The sequence below is a fragment of the Meleagris gallopavo genome, chromosome 27 (genome assembly GCF_905368555.1).
Source record: "Meleagris gallopavo chromosome 27, MGAL_WU_HG_1.1, whole genome shotgun sequence".
Lineage (NCBI taxonomy): Eukaryota > Metazoa > Chordata > Aves > Galliformes > Phasianidae > Meleagris > Meleagris gallopavo.
This window is the reverse complement of record NC_139430.1, coordinates 1,470,042-1,485,216: the sequence shown is the minus strand read 5'-3', so window position 1 is coordinate 1,485,216 and position 15,175 is coordinate 1,470,042. Positions and strand designations below refer to the sequence as shown.

The 15,175-nt window shown below is 54.5% G+C and overlaps 7 protein-coding genes across 9 annotated transcripts; 3 read left to right on the top strand and 4 right to left on the bottom strand.

Annotated features, from left to right (window-relative positions):
• Window positions 1-1,045: 1,045 nt before the first annotated feature.
• Window positions 1,046-1,693, bottom strand: LOC104915611 (feather keratin 3-like). Of its 2 annotated transcripts, none has more exons than XM_085209921.1 (2): window positions 1,612-1,693; window positions 1,046-1,476 (listed from the first exon to the last, which is right to left on the bottom strand). In XM_085209921.1, exons 1-2 carry the CDS (start codon window positions 1,691-1,693, stop codon window positions 1,046-1,048), a joined length of 513 nt encoding a protein of 170 aa, XP_085066047.1. The 2 variants fall into 2 exon arrangements, with proteins under 2 accessions (XP_085066047.1, XP_085066048.1); XM_085209922.1 differs by having other exon boundaries at window positions 1,046-1,432; window positions 1,612-1,680.
• Window positions 1,694-2,538: 845 nt separating this feature from the next.
• Window positions 2,539-2,904, top strand: LOC146542705 (feather keratin 3-like). Its single transcript, XM_085209936.1, has one exon. It carries the CDS (start codon window positions 2,539-2,541, stop codon window positions 2,902-2,904), a length of 366 nt encoding a protein of 121 aa, XP_085066062.1.
• Window positions 2,905-5,378: 2,474 nt separating this feature from the next.
• On the bottom strand, window positions 5,379-6,026 carry LOC104915606 (feather keratin 3-like). Of its 2 annotated transcripts, none has more exons than XM_085209920.1 (2): window positions 5,945-6,026; window positions 5,379-5,809 (listed from the first exon to the last, which is right to left on the bottom strand). In XM_085209920.1, exons 1-2 carry the CDS (start codon window positions 6,024-6,026, stop codon window positions 5,379-5,381), a joined length of 513 nt encoding a protein of 170 aa, XP_085066046.1. The 2 variants fall into 2 exon arrangements, with proteins under 2 accessions (XP_085066046.1, XP_010724822.2); XM_010726520.3 differs by having other exon boundaries at window positions 5,379-5,765; window positions 5,945-6,013.
• Window positions 6,027-6,704: 678 nt separating this feature from the next.
• LOC104916560 (feather keratin 3-like) lies at window positions 6,705-7,300 on the top strand. The gene has a single exon (XM_010727591.3). It carries the CDS (start codon window positions 6,871-6,873, stop codon window positions 7,234-7,236), a length of 366 nt encoding a protein of 121 aa, XP_010725893.2. The 5' UTR covers window positions 6,705-6,870; the 3' UTR covers window positions 7,237-7,300.
• A 2,409-nt stretch (window positions 7,301-9,709) lies between these two features.
• LOC116217763 (feather keratin 3-like) lies at window positions 9,710-10,075 on the bottom strand. Its single transcript, XM_031557691.2, has one exon. It carries the CDS (start codon window positions 10,073-10,075, stop codon window positions 9,710-9,712), a length of 366 nt encoding a protein of 121 aa, XP_031413551.2.
• Window positions 10,076-11,224: 1,149 nt separating this feature from the next.
• On the top strand, window positions 11,225-11,590 carry LOC104916796 (feather keratin 3-like). The gene has a single exon (XM_010727802.4). It carries the CDS (start codon window positions 11,225-11,227, stop codon window positions 11,588-11,590), a length of 366 nt encoding a protein of 121 aa, XP_010726104.3.
• Window positions 11,591-13,715: 2,125 nt separating this feature from the next.
• LOC146542704 (feather keratin 3-like) lies at window positions 13,716-14,340 on the bottom strand. Its single transcript, XM_085209972.1, has 2 exons — window positions 14,299-14,340; window positions 13,716-14,102 (listed from the first exon to the last, which is right to left on the bottom strand). Exon 2 carries the CDS (start codon window positions 14,079-14,081, stop codon window positions 13,716-13,718), a length of 366 nt encoding a protein of 121 aa, XP_085066098.1. The 5' UTR covers window positions 14,082-14,102; window positions 14,299-14,340.
• Between the last annotated feature and the right edge of the window lie 835 nt (window positions 14,341-15,175).

Genomic DNA, 15,175 nt, shown 5'->3' with positions numbered 1-15,175 from the left:
TCTGGATCAGGGCTATGATTACTGCACTGAATGCAGTTGAGGAGGAACGTGGCCTGAAGAGCAGAAGATCCAGGTGACAGAAGCTTTAAGACGAAGTTAGAAGAGGAGATAACAAGAAATATCTGCTCTTTACTAGAAGCATTTTTGACTGTGTCCTCTGTAATTTGTTAGAAATTCAGTTCAATGTTTTGCTATGCAAGGAGGTGAGATGTAAGGGAATGGCTTAATGCTTAATGAGGGGAAGTTTAACTAACTGTGTTCTTAAGAAAAATCTCTGCAATGAGAGGATGGACAAGCACAGATGCTCTCCAGGGAAGTAGTGTGGTCAATGTCCAGGAAGAAAGTTTCAATCAGTAGTGTCAGGTGTTGGAGCCTTTATCTTTGGGATGGGTTCCCTTCTAATTCATGATACCCAATAATTGTCTGTAGTGGCTGTTGGCAGCACAGCTTGAACGCGCACTTGGAGAGGATGATTTTCAAGAAGTTTCCTCACAACTTAATCTGCGCCTTCAGATTGGGCATGGAGGGGATATTGCTGAGGCCAAGGGAGTTGGCAAAGACCCACCCAGGAGGGCGGATAGCAGGTCTCAGATTGCATGCTGGGACATTTCCTGCTGGTCAGGGAGAATCCTACATTCAGACAGGGCTAATTGAGATGAGCAGCAGCGCAGCGTGGGTCAGAGGTGGCATGCCCAGGGTCTTTGACCCATGGAAACACTGACTGGCTAAGCTGGGGGCTGAGAGCCAGTTTGGGGCCAGGTGTGGGGCCTGTGCGTGGGAGAAGGGAGCCCTGGGGCAGCCATTGTGCCCAGGAAGAAAAGCCCAAGATTCAAACATTGGATGCATATTAATTTTATTGTAAAGACAGGAAAGGACACAAGATAAAGACATACTGCAGTCCAAGGCAGGAAGGAGGTGCCTGGGCCTTCAGGAGCAGTGTTTCTTGAGGCATCTTCAAGGCAGTGGCCAGCACAGGGCCCAGAAAAGACATGGGCATTCAGCACGGAGAATGAGGAAGGAAGAGGAGAGGAGTCTTGGGCTGGGTTTAGCAGGGCCCACAGGTGTCCCAGAGCTTCCTGCTGTAGCGGGGCAAGGGGCAGGGGCTGCAGGCAGGAGAAGCGTAGGGTCTGCCAAAGGTGCAGAGGCCCCCCGAGCCCTGAGTGGCCCCGGCGCCGTAGAGGCCCCCCAGCCCCAGGGAGCCCCCAAAGGCGGGTGCTCCGGAGGAGCCCACCACGGCTTGCTGGGGGAAGGAGCTGAGGATGGGGCCGGGGAAGGTGACGACAACGGGCGGTGGCTGGATGAAGGCCGTTGAGTCGGGGCACTGGCGCGCGCACAGCTCGTTGCAGCTCTCAGCGATGGGCTGGGGCACGGCAACGCTGGTTTTTGGTGGGCACAGGTCGTAGCAAGACATCTTGGTGAGAGAGAGATGAGCCTGCAATGGAAAGCCACAAGATGAAGCGTGAGAGAGACGATGCCCTAGCAGAACAAAGCGAGTGACTAGGGACTGCTCTACATGCAGCAGGACCATAGCCTCTGTCGTTGTTGCAGCACCTTGCTCTCCTGCCTGGGAGACCCACTCCAGAGCCAGCCACAGGAGGGCCAGTCACTCACCCTTTCCCCAAGCTGAGCCAGGAAGCAGTGGTGGATGCTGGTGCTCACACAGGGCAGTGCTTTTATGGGGGCTGGTGAACATGGGGAGGAGCTGGCTGTGGTGGGGGCACGTGGCTATCAGCGGCCAAACCCCAATCTCTCATGTGCGTACCATGGGGCTGTTTTGCTGATCTTGTTTCCTTGGCTGCCCACACCCACTCCCTCAGCCCCTACAATTACCCTGCTCGGACGCTGGCCAGCCCTCTGCTAATGGGCAAATTAGGCCTTCTGCCCTCTCATCCCCTGCCTGTGTAAGAGAGAAGGGAAGGTGACAAGTGCTGAGTGGCAGTTCCTTGCATGCCACAGCACTTCCCCAGGGGCATAGTTTTGCTGTGTCCACATGCCACCTGTGCAAAGCCTCAGGGAGGAGCAGGTCAAAGCACTGGGAAAGGAGAAGGTCTGGCCCAGACCTCCTGCAAGCCAGCGTCTGAGTGACAAATACTCTATTCTTGTTACCTGCAGAGGCGCGAGGTGATGAAATACCAAATCAAAGGCACTCCTCTCAGTCATTACCCGCTGAGCACTACACAGTCAGTTCACGAAGCAGGAAGAGGAGGGAATGCAGTAAAGAGGCCTGTACTGGTCCAGCGAGGGGCTGCTGACAGAGGGAGAGTGGGAGCAGGCCAGCCTGGCTTCAACATCAGGGAGTGCCACCTCTGCCCATTGGCCCAGCAGGTGATGAGTCGTGTCTCATCCTGGATAAAAGCTGGGACTGAGAGGAGCTCTGCCAAGCACTGCTCTGGCCTCCTTCTCCTTGGGAACAGGGTAAGTCCAAGAGCACTTCTGCTCCAGACACAGGCCTGTGCCTGGGCTGTGCCTGACTTGCTGCCATCTGCCGCTGTGTGACACTGTCTGCCCTCTTGCAGAGCTCCATCCCATCACACCAAGATGTCTTGCTACGACCTGTGCCCACCAAAAACCAGCGTTGCCGTGCCCCAGCCCATCGCTGAGAGCTGCAACGAGCTGTGCGCGCGCCAGTGCCCCGACTCAACGGCCTTCATCCAGCCACCGCCCGTCGTCGTCACCTTCCCCGGCCCCATCCTCAGCTCCTTCCCCCAGCAAGCCGTGGTGGGCTCCTCCGGAGCACCCGCCTTTGGGGGCTCCCTGGGGCTGGGGGGCCTCTACGGCGCCGGGGCCACTCAGGGCTCGGGGGGCCTCTGCACCTTTGGCAGACCCTACGCTTCTCCTGCCTGCAGCCCCTGCCCCTTGCCCCGCTACAGCAGGAAGCTCTGGAACACCTGCGGGCCCTGCTAAACTCAGGCCCTGCCTGCTCCCAGCATCACCTTCGTCCTCACATGCCTGAACTCCTGGGCCTGGAGTGTTGAGGAGTGCTGAGCATCTCCAGCTATGGCAGAGACCTGAGCAGATGGTAGTGCTGGCACCTTTGCATGCTTTGCCCAGTTCTCCTGCCCATTCCTCTTCTTCCATGGACTTCAACATGAACCTGGCTGGGCTTTTCTCCTCTATCCCCGTCTCCTTATGTTCTGGGAACAATAAAGTTTTCCTGCATTCGCAAATGCCTTCTCCCTCTCTTTGTTGTTCTTTCAAATAAGTACCAGGTGCTTTTGTGACAGCTGAGGTTGAGTAAATCCTGCTGATAAGGATCCCAGGTTTTCCTTCGTACTGTGGGTGTGCTTAAAGTAGATATGGCAGAGGGGTCCTTTTGGTGGGGCTTTGGGAGCTGTGGAAGGAACGGAGAGGAGGACGGTGCTGACCACACTCCCTTGCCCATCCTCCTCAGCTGTGCAGTGGGACCGCTCTGCCAAGTCGTGCTGCTCTGTAGATCTACAGCAGGAGCTCAGGCTCAAAGCAGAATCACAGAATCACAGGAACACCAAGGTTGGAAAAGACCTACAAGATCAATGAGTCCAACCATCCACCTATCTTAAATAGTTCTCACCACACCTGATCCCTCAACACAGCGTCCAAATGTTCTTTGAACACCTCCAGGTTCAGACAGCCCACCACCTCCCTGGGCAGACCATTGCACTGCCTGACCACTCTTTCAGAGAACTAGTTTTTCCTAACGTCCAGCGTAAATCTCCCCTGGCACAGCTGGAAGCCATTCTTTCTAGTCCTATCACCACTTACGCAAGAGAAGAGGCTCACCCCCGGCTCACCACAACCTCCATTCAGGTAGTTAAACAAACAAACAAACAAACAAATAAATAAGCACAGGGGAGGCTGGAGAGTGGTCACTGGAAAATACTGCCCTTGCTTATTGCACTGCCAGTTCCTGGCTGGAATACAGCCTTACAGAAACAGATGTTTGCAGGGGCCACAAAAGGGAAACGTGAGCCTCAAATGTGCCCTGAGGCTGTGATCACTAGGAATGTGAATGGCATCAGCCATAACCTGGAAGCAGGCTGAGTATTGATCACCTGTCTTGATCTTTCTGGTATCAGAATGTGCTGACAGCCATTCACAAATCAGCCTGCTGGTGGCACGTGAATTAAGTTCATCAGTGGTATCAAAGCAGATGTGCTGGGACCACAGGTTATGTGGGGACCACTTGTTCTAGAATGGGGTGAATCACTGGATCTCCAACTTATCAGCAGCGAGGCCTATGTTGGGCTGGGTGACGTAAAGCTCTGACCCCTCTATTGTCAGACGTGTCTCTGGAGTCATTGTTTTCCTCTGAGGAATGAGTGAGTCACTTGAGATCTTGTGAAAAAATCTGAATCTAGGCTACGATTGAATGCATTTGAGGAAGAAAACAGCCTGAAGAGGAGAAGATGCAGGTGACAGAAGTTTTAAAGTAAACTTAGTAGAGGAGATAATGAGAAATACCTCTTTTTACTCTATGCATTTTTGACTGTGTATTCTCTTATTTGTTAGAAATTCAGCTCAGTGTTTAGCTACGTAAACGATGGAGTGTGAGGGAAAGTCTTAATGCTTCATGAGAGGAACATTACCTATGCTGTTAGGAATAATCTCTCCAATGAGAGCGTAGATAAGCACAGATGCTCTCCAGGATAGTAGTGTGGTCAATGTCCAGGAAGAAAGTTTCAATCAGTAGTGTCAGGTGTTGGAGCCTTTATCTTTGGGATGGATTCCCCTTGATTTTATGATACCCAGTAATTGTCTGTAGTGGCTGTTGGCAGCACAGCTTGAACGCGCACTTGGAGAGGATGATTTTCAAGAAGTTTCCTCACAACTTAATCTGAGCCTTCAGATTGGGCATGGAGGGGATATTGCTGAGGCCAAGGGAGTTGGCAAAGACCCACCCAGGAGGGCGGATAGCAGGTCTCAGATTGCATGCTGGGACACTTCCTGCTGGTCAGGGAGAATCCTACATTCAGACAGGGCTAATTGAGATGAGCAGCAGCGCAGCGTGGGTCAGAGGTGGCATGGCCAGGGTCTTTGACCCATGGAAACACTGACTGGCTAAGCTGGGGGCTGAGAGCCAGTTTGGGGCCAGGTGTGGGGCCTATGCGTGGGAGAAGGGAGCCCTGGGGCAGCCATTGTGCCCAGGAAGAAAAGCCCAAGATTCAAACATTGGATGCATATTAATTTTATTGTAAAGACAGGAAAGGACACAAGATAAAGACGTACTGCAGTCCAAGGCAGGAAGGAGGTGCCTGGGCCTTCAGGAGCAGTGTTTCTTGAGGCATCTTCAAGGCAGTGGCCAGCACAGGGCCCAGTTCAGGGCCATAAAAGACAAAGTGGGCATCACAGATCAGCACGGAGAATGAGGAAGGAAGAGGAGAGGAGTCTTGCGGCTGGGTTTAGCAGGGCCCACAGGTGTCCCAGAGCTTCCTGCTGTAGAGGGGCAAGGGGCAGGGGCTGCAGGCAGGAGAAGCGTAGGGTCTGCCAAAGGTGCAGAGGCCCCCCGAGCCCTGAGTGGCCCCGGCGCCGTAGAGGCCCCCCAGCCCCAGGGAGCCCCCAAAGGCGGGTGCTCCGGAGGAGCCCACCACAGCTTGCTGGGGGAAGGAGCTGAGGATGGGGCCGGGGAAGGTGACGACGACGGGCGGTGGCTGGATGAAGGCCGTTGAGTCGGGGCACTGGCGCGCGCACAGCTCGTTGCAGCTCTCAGCGATGGGCTGGGGCACGGCAACGCTGGTTTTTGGTGGGCACAGGTCGTAGCAAGACATCTTGGTGTGAGAGAGATGAGCCTGCAATGGAAAGCCACAAGATGAAGCGTGAGAGAGACGATGCCCTAGCAGAACAAAGCGAGTGACTAGGGACTGCTCTACATGCAGCAGGACCATAGCCTCTGTCGTTGTTGCAGCACCTTGCTCTCCTGCCTGGGAGACCCACTCCAGAGCCAGCCACAGGAGGGCCAGTCACTCACCCTTTCCCCAAGCTGAGCCAGGAAGCAGTGGTGGATGCTGGTGCTCACACAGGGCAGTGCTTTTATGGGGGCTGGTGAACATGGAGAGGAGCTGGCTGTGGTGGGGGCACGTGGCTATCAGCGGCCAAACCCCAATCTCTCATGTGCGTACCATGGGGCAGTTTTGCTGATCTTGTTTCCTTGGCTGCCCACACCCACTCCCTCAGCCCCTACAATTACCCTGCTCGGACGCTGGCCAGCCCTCTGCTAATGGGCAAATTAGGCCTTCTGCCCTCTCATCCCCTGCCTGTGTAAGAGAGAAGGGAAGGTGACAAGTGCTGAGTGGCAGTTCCTTGCATGCCACAGCACTTCCCCAGGGGCATAGTTTTGCTGTGTCCACATGCCACCTGTGCAAAGCCTCAGGGAGGAGCAGGTCAAAGCACTGGGAAAGGAGAAGGTCTGGCCCAGACCTCCTGCAAGCCAGCGTCTGAGTGACAAATACTCTATTCTTGTTACCTGCAGAGGCGCGAGGTGATGAAATACCAAATCAAAGGCACTCCTCTCAGTCATTACCTGCTGAGCACTACACAGTCAGTTCACGAAGCAGGAAGAGGAGGGAATGCAGTAAAGAGGCCTGTACTGGTCCAGCGAGGGGCTGCTGACAGAGGGAGAGTGGGAGCAGGCCAGCCTGGCTTCAACATCAGGGAGTGCCACCTCTGCCCATTGGCCCAGCAGGTGATGAGTCGTGTCTCATCCTGGATAAAAGCTGGGACTGAGAGGAGCTCTGCCAAGCACTGCTCTGGCCTCCTTCTCCTTGGGAACAGGGTAAGTCCAAGAGCACTTCTGCTCCAGACACAGGCCTGTGCCTGGGCTGTGCCTGACTTGCTGCCATCTGCCGCTGTGTGACACTGTCTGCCCTCTTCAGAGCTCCATCCCATCACACCAAGATGTCTTGCTACGACCTGTGCCCACCAAAAACCAGCGTTGCCGTGCCCCAGCCCATCGCTGAGAGCTGCAACGAGCTGTGCGCGCGCCAGTGCCCCGACTCAACGGCCTTCATCCAGCCACCGCCCGTCGTCGTCACCTTCCCCGGCCCCATCCTCAGCTCCTTCCCCCAGCAAGCCGTGGTGGGCTCCTCTGGAGCACCCGCCTTTGGGGGCTCCCTGGGGCTGGGGGGCCTCTACGGCGCCGGGGCCACTCAGGGCTCGGGGGGCCTCTGCACCTTTGGCAGACCCTACGCTTCTCCTGCCTGCAGCCCCTGCCCCTTGCCCCGCTACAGCAGGAAGCTCTGGAACACCTGCGGGCCCTGCTAAACAGGCCCTGCCTGCTCCCAGCATCACTAGCATCAACTCATTCCTGAACACCTGGGCCTGGAGTGTTGAGGAGTGCTGAGCATCTCCAGCTACGGCTGAGGCCTGAGCAGATGGTAGTGCTGGCACCTTTGCATGCTTTGCCCAGTTCTCCTGCCCATTCCTCTTCTTCCATGGACTTCAACATGAACCTGGCTGGGCTTTTCTCCTCTATCCCCGTCTCCTTATGATCTGGGAACAATAAAGTTTTCCTGCATTCGCAAATGCCTTCTCCCTCTCTTTGTTGTTCTTTCAAATAAGTACCAGGTGCTTTTGTGACAGCTGAGGTTGAGTAAATCCTGCTGATAAGGATCCCAGGTTTTCCTTCGTACTGTGGGTGTGCTTAAAGTAGATATGGCAGAGGGGTCCTTTTGGTGGGGCTTTGGGAGCTGTGGAAGGAACGGAGAGGAGGACGGTGCTGACCACACTCCCTTGCCCATCCTCCTCAGCTGTGCAGTGGGACCGCTCTGCCAAGTCGTGCTGCTCTGTAGATCTACCGCATGAGCTCAGGCTCAAAGCAGAATCACAGAATCACAGGAACACCAAGGTTGGAAAAGACCTACAAGATCAATGAGTCCAACCATCCACCTATCTTCAATAGTTCTCACCACACCTGATCCCTCAACACAGCGTCCAAATGTTCTTTGAACACCTCCAGGTTCAGACAGCCCACCACCTCCCTCGGCAGACCATTGCACTGCCTGACCACTCTTTCAGAGAACTAGTTTTTCCTAACGTCCAGCGTAAATCTCCCCTGGCACAGCTGGAAGCCATTCTTTCTAGTCCTATCACCACTTACGCAAGAGAAGAGGCTCATCCCCGGCTCACCACAACCTCCATTCAGGTAGTTAAACAAACAAACAAACAAACAAATAAATAAGCACAGGGGAGGCTGGAGAGTGGTCACTGGAAAATACTGCCCTTGCTTATTGCACTGCCAGTTCCTGGCTGGAATACAGCCTTACAGAAACAGATGTTTGCAGGGGGCCACAAAAGGGAAACGTGAGCCTCAAATGTGCCCTGAGGCTGTGATCACTAGGAATGTGAATGGCATCAGCCATAACCTGGAAGCAGGCTGAGTATTGATCACCTGTCTTGATCTTCCTGGTATCAGAATGTGCTGACAGCCATTCACAAATCAGCCTGCTGGTGGCACGTGAATTAAGTTCATCAGTGGTATCAAAGCAGATGTGCTGGGACCACAGGTTATGTGGGGACCACTTGTTCTAGAATGGGGTGAATCACTGGATCTCCAGCTTATCAGCAGCGAGGCCTATGTTGGGCTGGGTGATGTAAAGCTCTGACCCCTCTATTGTCAGACGTGTCTCTGGAGTCATTGTTTTCCTCTGAGGAATGAGTGAGTCACTTGAGATCTTGTGAAAAAGTCTGAATCTAGGCTACGATTGAATGCATTTGAGGAAGAAAACAGCCTGAAGAGGAGAAGATGCAGGTGACAGAAGTTTTAAAGTAAACTTAGTAGAGGAGATAATGAGAAATACCTCTTTTTACTCTATGCATTTTTGACTGTGTAATCTCTTATTTGTTAGAAATTCAGCTCAGTGTTTAGCTATGTAAACGATGGCGTGTGAGGGAAAGTCTTAATGCTTCATGAGAGGAACATTACCTATGCTGTTAGGAATAATCTCTCCAATGAGAGCATAGATAAGCACAGATGCTCTCCAGGATAGTAGTGTGGTCAATGTCCAGGAAGAAAGTTTCAATCTGCGGTGCCAGGTGTTGGAGCCTTTATCTTCGGGATGGGTTCCCTTCTAATTCATGATACCCAATAATTGTCTGTAGTGGCTGTTGGCAGCACAGCTTGAACGCGCACTTGGGGAGGATGATTTTCAAGAAGTTTCCTCACAACTTAATCTGCGCCTTCAGATTGGGCATGGAGGGGATATTGCTGAGGCCAAGGGAGTTGGCAAAGACCCACCCAGGAGGACGGATAGCAGGCCTCAGATGCCATGCTGGCACATTTTCTGCTGGTCAGGGAGAATCCTACATTCAGACAGGGCTCATGTAGATGGGCAACAGCGCAGTGTGAGCCAGAGGTGGCATGGCCAGGGTCTTTGACCCATGGAAACACAGACTGGCTAAGCTGGGGGCTGAGAGCCAGTTTGGGGCCAGGTGTGGGGCCTATGCATGGGAGAAGGGAGCCCTGGGGCAGCCATTGTGCCCAGGAAGAGAAGCCCAAGATTCAAACATTGGATGCATATTAATTTTATTGTAAAGACAGGAAAGGACACAAGATAAAGACGTACTGCAGTCCAAGGCAGGAAGGAGGTGCCTGGGCCTTCAGGAGCAGTGTTTCTTGAGAAATCTTCAAGGCAGTGGCCAGCACAGGGCCCAGTTCAGGGCCATAAAAGACAAAGTGGGCATCACAGATCAGCACAGAGAATGAGGAAGGAAGAGGAGAGGAGTCTTGCGGCTGGGTTTAGCAGGGCCCACAGGTGTCCCAGAGCTTCCTGCTGTAGCGGGGCAAGGGGCAGGGGCTGCAGGCAGGAGAAGCGTAGGGTCTGCCAAAGGTGCAGAGGCCCCCCGAGCCCTGAGTGGCCCCGGCGCCGTAGAGGCCCCCCAGCCCCAGGGAGCCCCCAAAGGCGGGTGCTCCGGAGGAGCCCACCACGGCTTGCTGGGGGAAGGAGCTGAGGATGGGGCCGGGGAAGGTGACGACGACGGGCGGTGGCTGGATGAAGGCCGTTGAGTCGGGGCACTGGCGCGCGCACAGCTCGTTGCAACTCTCAGCGATGGGCTGGGGCACGGCAACGCTGGTTTTTGGTGGGCACAGGTCATAGCAAGACATCTTGGTGAGAGAGATGATCCTGCAGTGCAAAGTTGCAAAAAGGGAAGCTGTGAGTGTGGAGTTTCCCTGGCCAAGCAGCTTCCATGACATGGGTTCCTCTGCACACCACAGGCCAGAGCGTCCCCTATTTCTGCATGGCCACAGCCACAACCCGGAATCTGGTCTCCTGCCCCGGTACCCCCCTCCAAGCCGTGTCCAAGGAAGCACAGCCACTTACCCTTTTCCCAAGCTGAGGCAGGCAAGAGTAATGGATTGTGGTGCTCACCCAGGACCACACTTTTATGGGGACGGTAAGCATGGGGAGGAGCTGACTGTGAGGGGGGCACGTGGCTCTCAGCAGCCAAAGCCCAATCTCCTCCCTGTGTGACACAGGGCTGTTTTGCTGACACTATTTCCTTGGCAGTCCCCACCTACTTTCTCAGCCCCTGCAATTGGCCTTCTGAGACGCTTTCCAGCCCTCTGCTAATGGGCAAATTTGCCCCACTGCCCTCTCATTCTCTGCCTCAGTAAGAGGGCAGGGAGCTTTAGGAAGGCTGAGTGGCAGTGCTCTGCATACCACAGCACTTCCCCAGGGCCTTGGTTTTGGAGTGTCCTCATGCCAGCTGTGCAGAGACTCAGGGAGGAGCAGGACGGCGGCACTGTGCAAGGAGAAGGTCTGGCTCATGCCTCCAGCTCAGCAGCATCTGAGTGACAAATGCACTGCAGTTATCTGCATAAGGGTGAGGTGATGGAATACCAAATCACAGGCACACCTCTTTTTCACAGCGTGCTCAGCACCGCACATTTGGCCTACAAAGCAGAAAGAAGAGGGCAGTCAGTAAAGGGGCCTGTGCTGGTCCAGCCAGGGATTGCTGACACAGGGAGGGCAGGAGCAGGCCACCCCGGCCACAGCATCAGGGAGTGCCACCTCTGCCCATTGGCCCAGAGGTTGATGAGCCATGGCTCAGCTTGGATAAAAGCTGGTGCGGCACAGAGGTCTCCAAAGCACTTCTCTGGCCTCCTTCTCCTTGGGAACAGGGTAAGCCCAAGAGCACTCCTGCTCCTGCCTTTCATTAAGGCCTGCTTCAGGCCACTGTGCCTGGGTTGCTGCCATCTGCTGCTGCATGACACTTTCTGCACTCTTGCAGAGCTCCATCCCATCACACCAAGATGTCTTGCTACGACCTGTGCCCACCAAAAACCAGCGTTGCTGTGCCCCAGCCCTTCGCTGAGAGCTGCAACGAGCTGTGCGCGCGCCAGTGCCCCGACTCAACGGCCTTCATCCAGCCACCGCCCGTCGTCGTCACCTTCCCCGGCCCCATCCTCAGCTCCTTCCCCCAGCAAGCCGTGGTGGGCTCCTCCGGAGCACCTGCCTTTGGGGGCTCCCTGGGGCTGGGGGGCCTCTACGGCGCCGGGGCCACTCAGGGCTCGGGGGGCCTCTGCACCTTTGGCAGACCCTACGCTTCTCCTGCCTGCAGCCCCTGCCCCTTGCCCCGCTACAGCAGGAAGCTCTGGAACACCTGCGGGCCCTGCTAAACCCAGCCGCAAGACTCCTCTCCTCTTCCTTCCTCATTCTCCGTGCTGATTTATAATGCCCACTTTGTCTTTTATGGCCCTGAACTGGGCCCTGTGCTGGCCACTGCCTTGAAGATGTCTCAAGAAACACTGCTCCTGAAGGCCCAGGCAGCTCCTTCCTGCCTTGGACTGCAGTACGTCTTTATCTTGTGTTCTTTCGTGTCTTTACAATAAAATTAATATGCATCTGACGTTTGAATCTTGGGCTTTTCTTCCTGGGCACAGTGGGCACTCCCGTGCTTCTTTCTCCCACATGTGTTCCCCACACCTGGCCCCGAACAGGCTCTCAGCCCCCAGCTTATTCAATCTGTGTTTCCATTGGTCAAAGCCCCTAGTCATTGCAGCTCTGACTCACATTGTGGTGCTGCTCACCTCAATAAGCCCTGTCTGAATGTAGGCTGCTTCTTACCAGCAGGAAATGCTGCCACAGGGCATTTGAGAACCACTATCCTCCCTCCTGTGGATCTTCCCCATCTCCTATGGCCTCAGCCATATCCCCTCCATGCCTCACCTGAAGGCACAGATTGAGTTGAGAGGGAGCTTCTAGAAATAATCCACTGCAACTGTATCCTGAAGCTGTGCCATCCACAACCACTGCAGACAATCATGGGGTATCATGAATTAGAAGAGAATGCATCCTGAAGACAAAGGCTTCAACACCAGACACCACAGATTCAAACTTTCTTCCTGAATGTTGACCGCACTACTTTCTTGGCGAGCATTTCCACTTGTCCATCCTCTCATTGCAGCCTTTTCCTAATAGCGTAGCTTTTTAAAATTCCTCTCTTGAAGCATTATGCCATTCTCTCACATCCCCACACTTGTCATAGCTAAACACTGAACTCAATTTCTAACAAATAAGAGAGGATACAGTCAAAAGTGCTTCTGGAAAATAGCAGATATTTCTGAGTATCTCCTAACTTTAAATCTTCTGTCACCTGGATCTTCTGCTCTTCAAGTCATAATCTTCCTCAACTGCATTCAGTGCAGAAATCATAGCCTTGATCCTGACTTTCTCAAAAGGATCACAACTGACTCACTCAGTCACGATCCTCTGAAAAAAACAGATGACTGAGAGACACCTCTGACCTCAGTGGGATCAGAGCTTCATGCCACTCAGGCCCACCTAGGTCTTACTGCTCTTAAGTGTTAGATCCAGTGATTCACCCCATTCTAGAACAAGTGGTCACCATCTATCCTGCGGCCCCAGCACCTCCTCTTTGATACGACTGATGAGTTTAATTCACATGCCCCAGCAGGCTGACTTATGAATGTATGTCAGCACAGCCTGTTACCAGAAAAAGAGAGACAGGTGATCCATGCTCAGCCTGCTTCCAGGTTATGGCTGATGCCATCCACATTCCCAATGATCACAGCCTCAGGGCACATTTGAGGCTAGCTCATGCTTCACGTTTGTGGCTGCTTGCCTATGTTTGTTTCTGTAAGGCTGTATTCCTGCCAGGAACTGACAATGCATTAATCAAAGGCAGTATTTTTCATCGAGCACTCTTGAGCCTCACTTGAGCTTTGAGGCAGAGCTCATGCGGTGCTTCTACGACATCGCAGACCAAGACATAGCAGAGCAGGACCCACTGCAGAGCTGAGGAGGATGGCAAGGGGGAGCAGCCAGCACCGCCCTCCTATTGGTTCCTTCCGCAGCTCTCAAAGCCCCAGCAATAGGCCCACTCTGCCATATCTATTCCTCACAACCCCACCGTTCTAAGGGGAACTTGGGATTCTCGTCAGCAAGATTTGTGCTACACCAGCTGCCGCACAACCACCCGGTACATTTTTGGAACAACATCAAAGAGAGGGAGAAGGCATTTGTGAATGCAGGAAAACTTTATTTTTCCCAGATCATAAAGAAAATGGAGTAGAGAGAAGAATTCAGGTCAGGCTCAAGTTGTAGTCCATGAAAGAATAGGAATGGACAGGAGAACTGGGCAGAGCATGCAATGGTGCCGGCAGTGCCAGCTGCGCAGGCCTCAGCCGTAGCTAGAGATGCCCAGCACTCCTCAACACTCCAGGCCCAGGAGTTTGAGCATGATGGAATGCTGGTGATGCTGGGAGCAGGCAGGGCCTGAGTTTAGCAGGGGCCACAGGTGTCCCAGAGCTTCCTGCTGTAGCGGGGCAAGGGGCAGGGGCTGCAGGCAGGAGAAGCGTAGGGTCTGCCAAAGGTGCAGAGGCCCCCCGAGCCCTGAGTGGCCCCGGCGCCGTAGAGGCCCCCCAGCCCCAGGGAGCCCCCAAAGGCGGGTGCTCCAGAGGAGCCCACCACGGCTTGCTGGGGGAAGGAGCTGAGGATGGGGCCGGGGAAGGTGACGACGACGGGCGGTGGCTGGATGAAGGCCGTTGAGTCGGGGCACTGGCGCGCACACAGCTCGTTGCAGCTCTCAGCGATGGGCTGGGGCACGGCAACGCTGGTTTTTGGTGGGCACAGGTCGTAGCAAGACATCTTGGTGTGAGAGAGATGAGCCTGCAGTGCAAAGTTGCAAAAAGGGGAGCTGTGAGTGAGGAGATGCCCTGGCAGAGCTAAGCCCATGATCATGGAAAGCTCTGCACACAGCAGGACTGGAGCCACTGCCACAGGGTCACAGCCACTCCACAACACCCAGCTCTCCTACCATCAAGACCCACATCCAGCCCGTGCCAATGGAGGCCCATCCACTCACCCTTTTCCTGAGCTGAGCCAGGCAGGAGAGGTGAATGCCAGCACTCACCATAGGCTGCTCTTTTATTAGGGCCTGTGTGCGTTGGGAGGAGCTGATCTGGATGGGGTCACGTGGCTATCAGCAGCTGATGCTCACTCTCCACTGTGCATACCATGGGGCTGTTTTGCTGATGCTGTTTACTTGGCAGCTCCCACCTCCTCCCTCAGCCCCTGCAATTACCCTGCTCAGACACTGGCCAGTCCTCTGCTAATGGGCAAATTAGGCCTGATGCTTTCCTATTCTCTGCTTGTGCAAGAGGATAGAGTGCATGACAAATGCTGAGTGGCAGTTCCCTTTGTGCCACAGCACTTCCCCAGGGGCTTGATTCTGCTTTGGCTACATGCCAGCTGTGCATAGCAACAGGGAGGAGCAGGGTGACAGCACTGGCAAGTAGAAGGTTTTTCCAAGGCCTCCTGCATGGCAGCATCTGAATGACAAATGCACTGCAGTTGCTATCTGCAGATAGGTGAGGTGATGAAACACCAAATCAAAGGCACTCCTCTCAGTCATAGCCTGCTCAGCATTACACAGTCAGTCCACAAAGCAGGAAGAAGAGGGCAGGCAGTAAAGGGGCCTGTGCTGGTCCAGCCAGGGACTGCTGACACAAGGAGGGCTGAAGCAGGCCAGCCTTGCCTTGGCATCAGGGAGTGCCGCATCTGCCCATTGGCCCAGAGGGTGATGAGCCATGGCCCGGCCTGGATAAAAGCTGGGTCTGCGCAGAGCCCTCCAAAGCACTGCTCTGGTATCCTTCTCCTTTGGAACAGGGTAAGTCCAAGAGTACTTCTCCTGCTGCTCTTCACCAAGGCCAGCATCAGGCCCCTGTGCCTGAGTTGCTGCC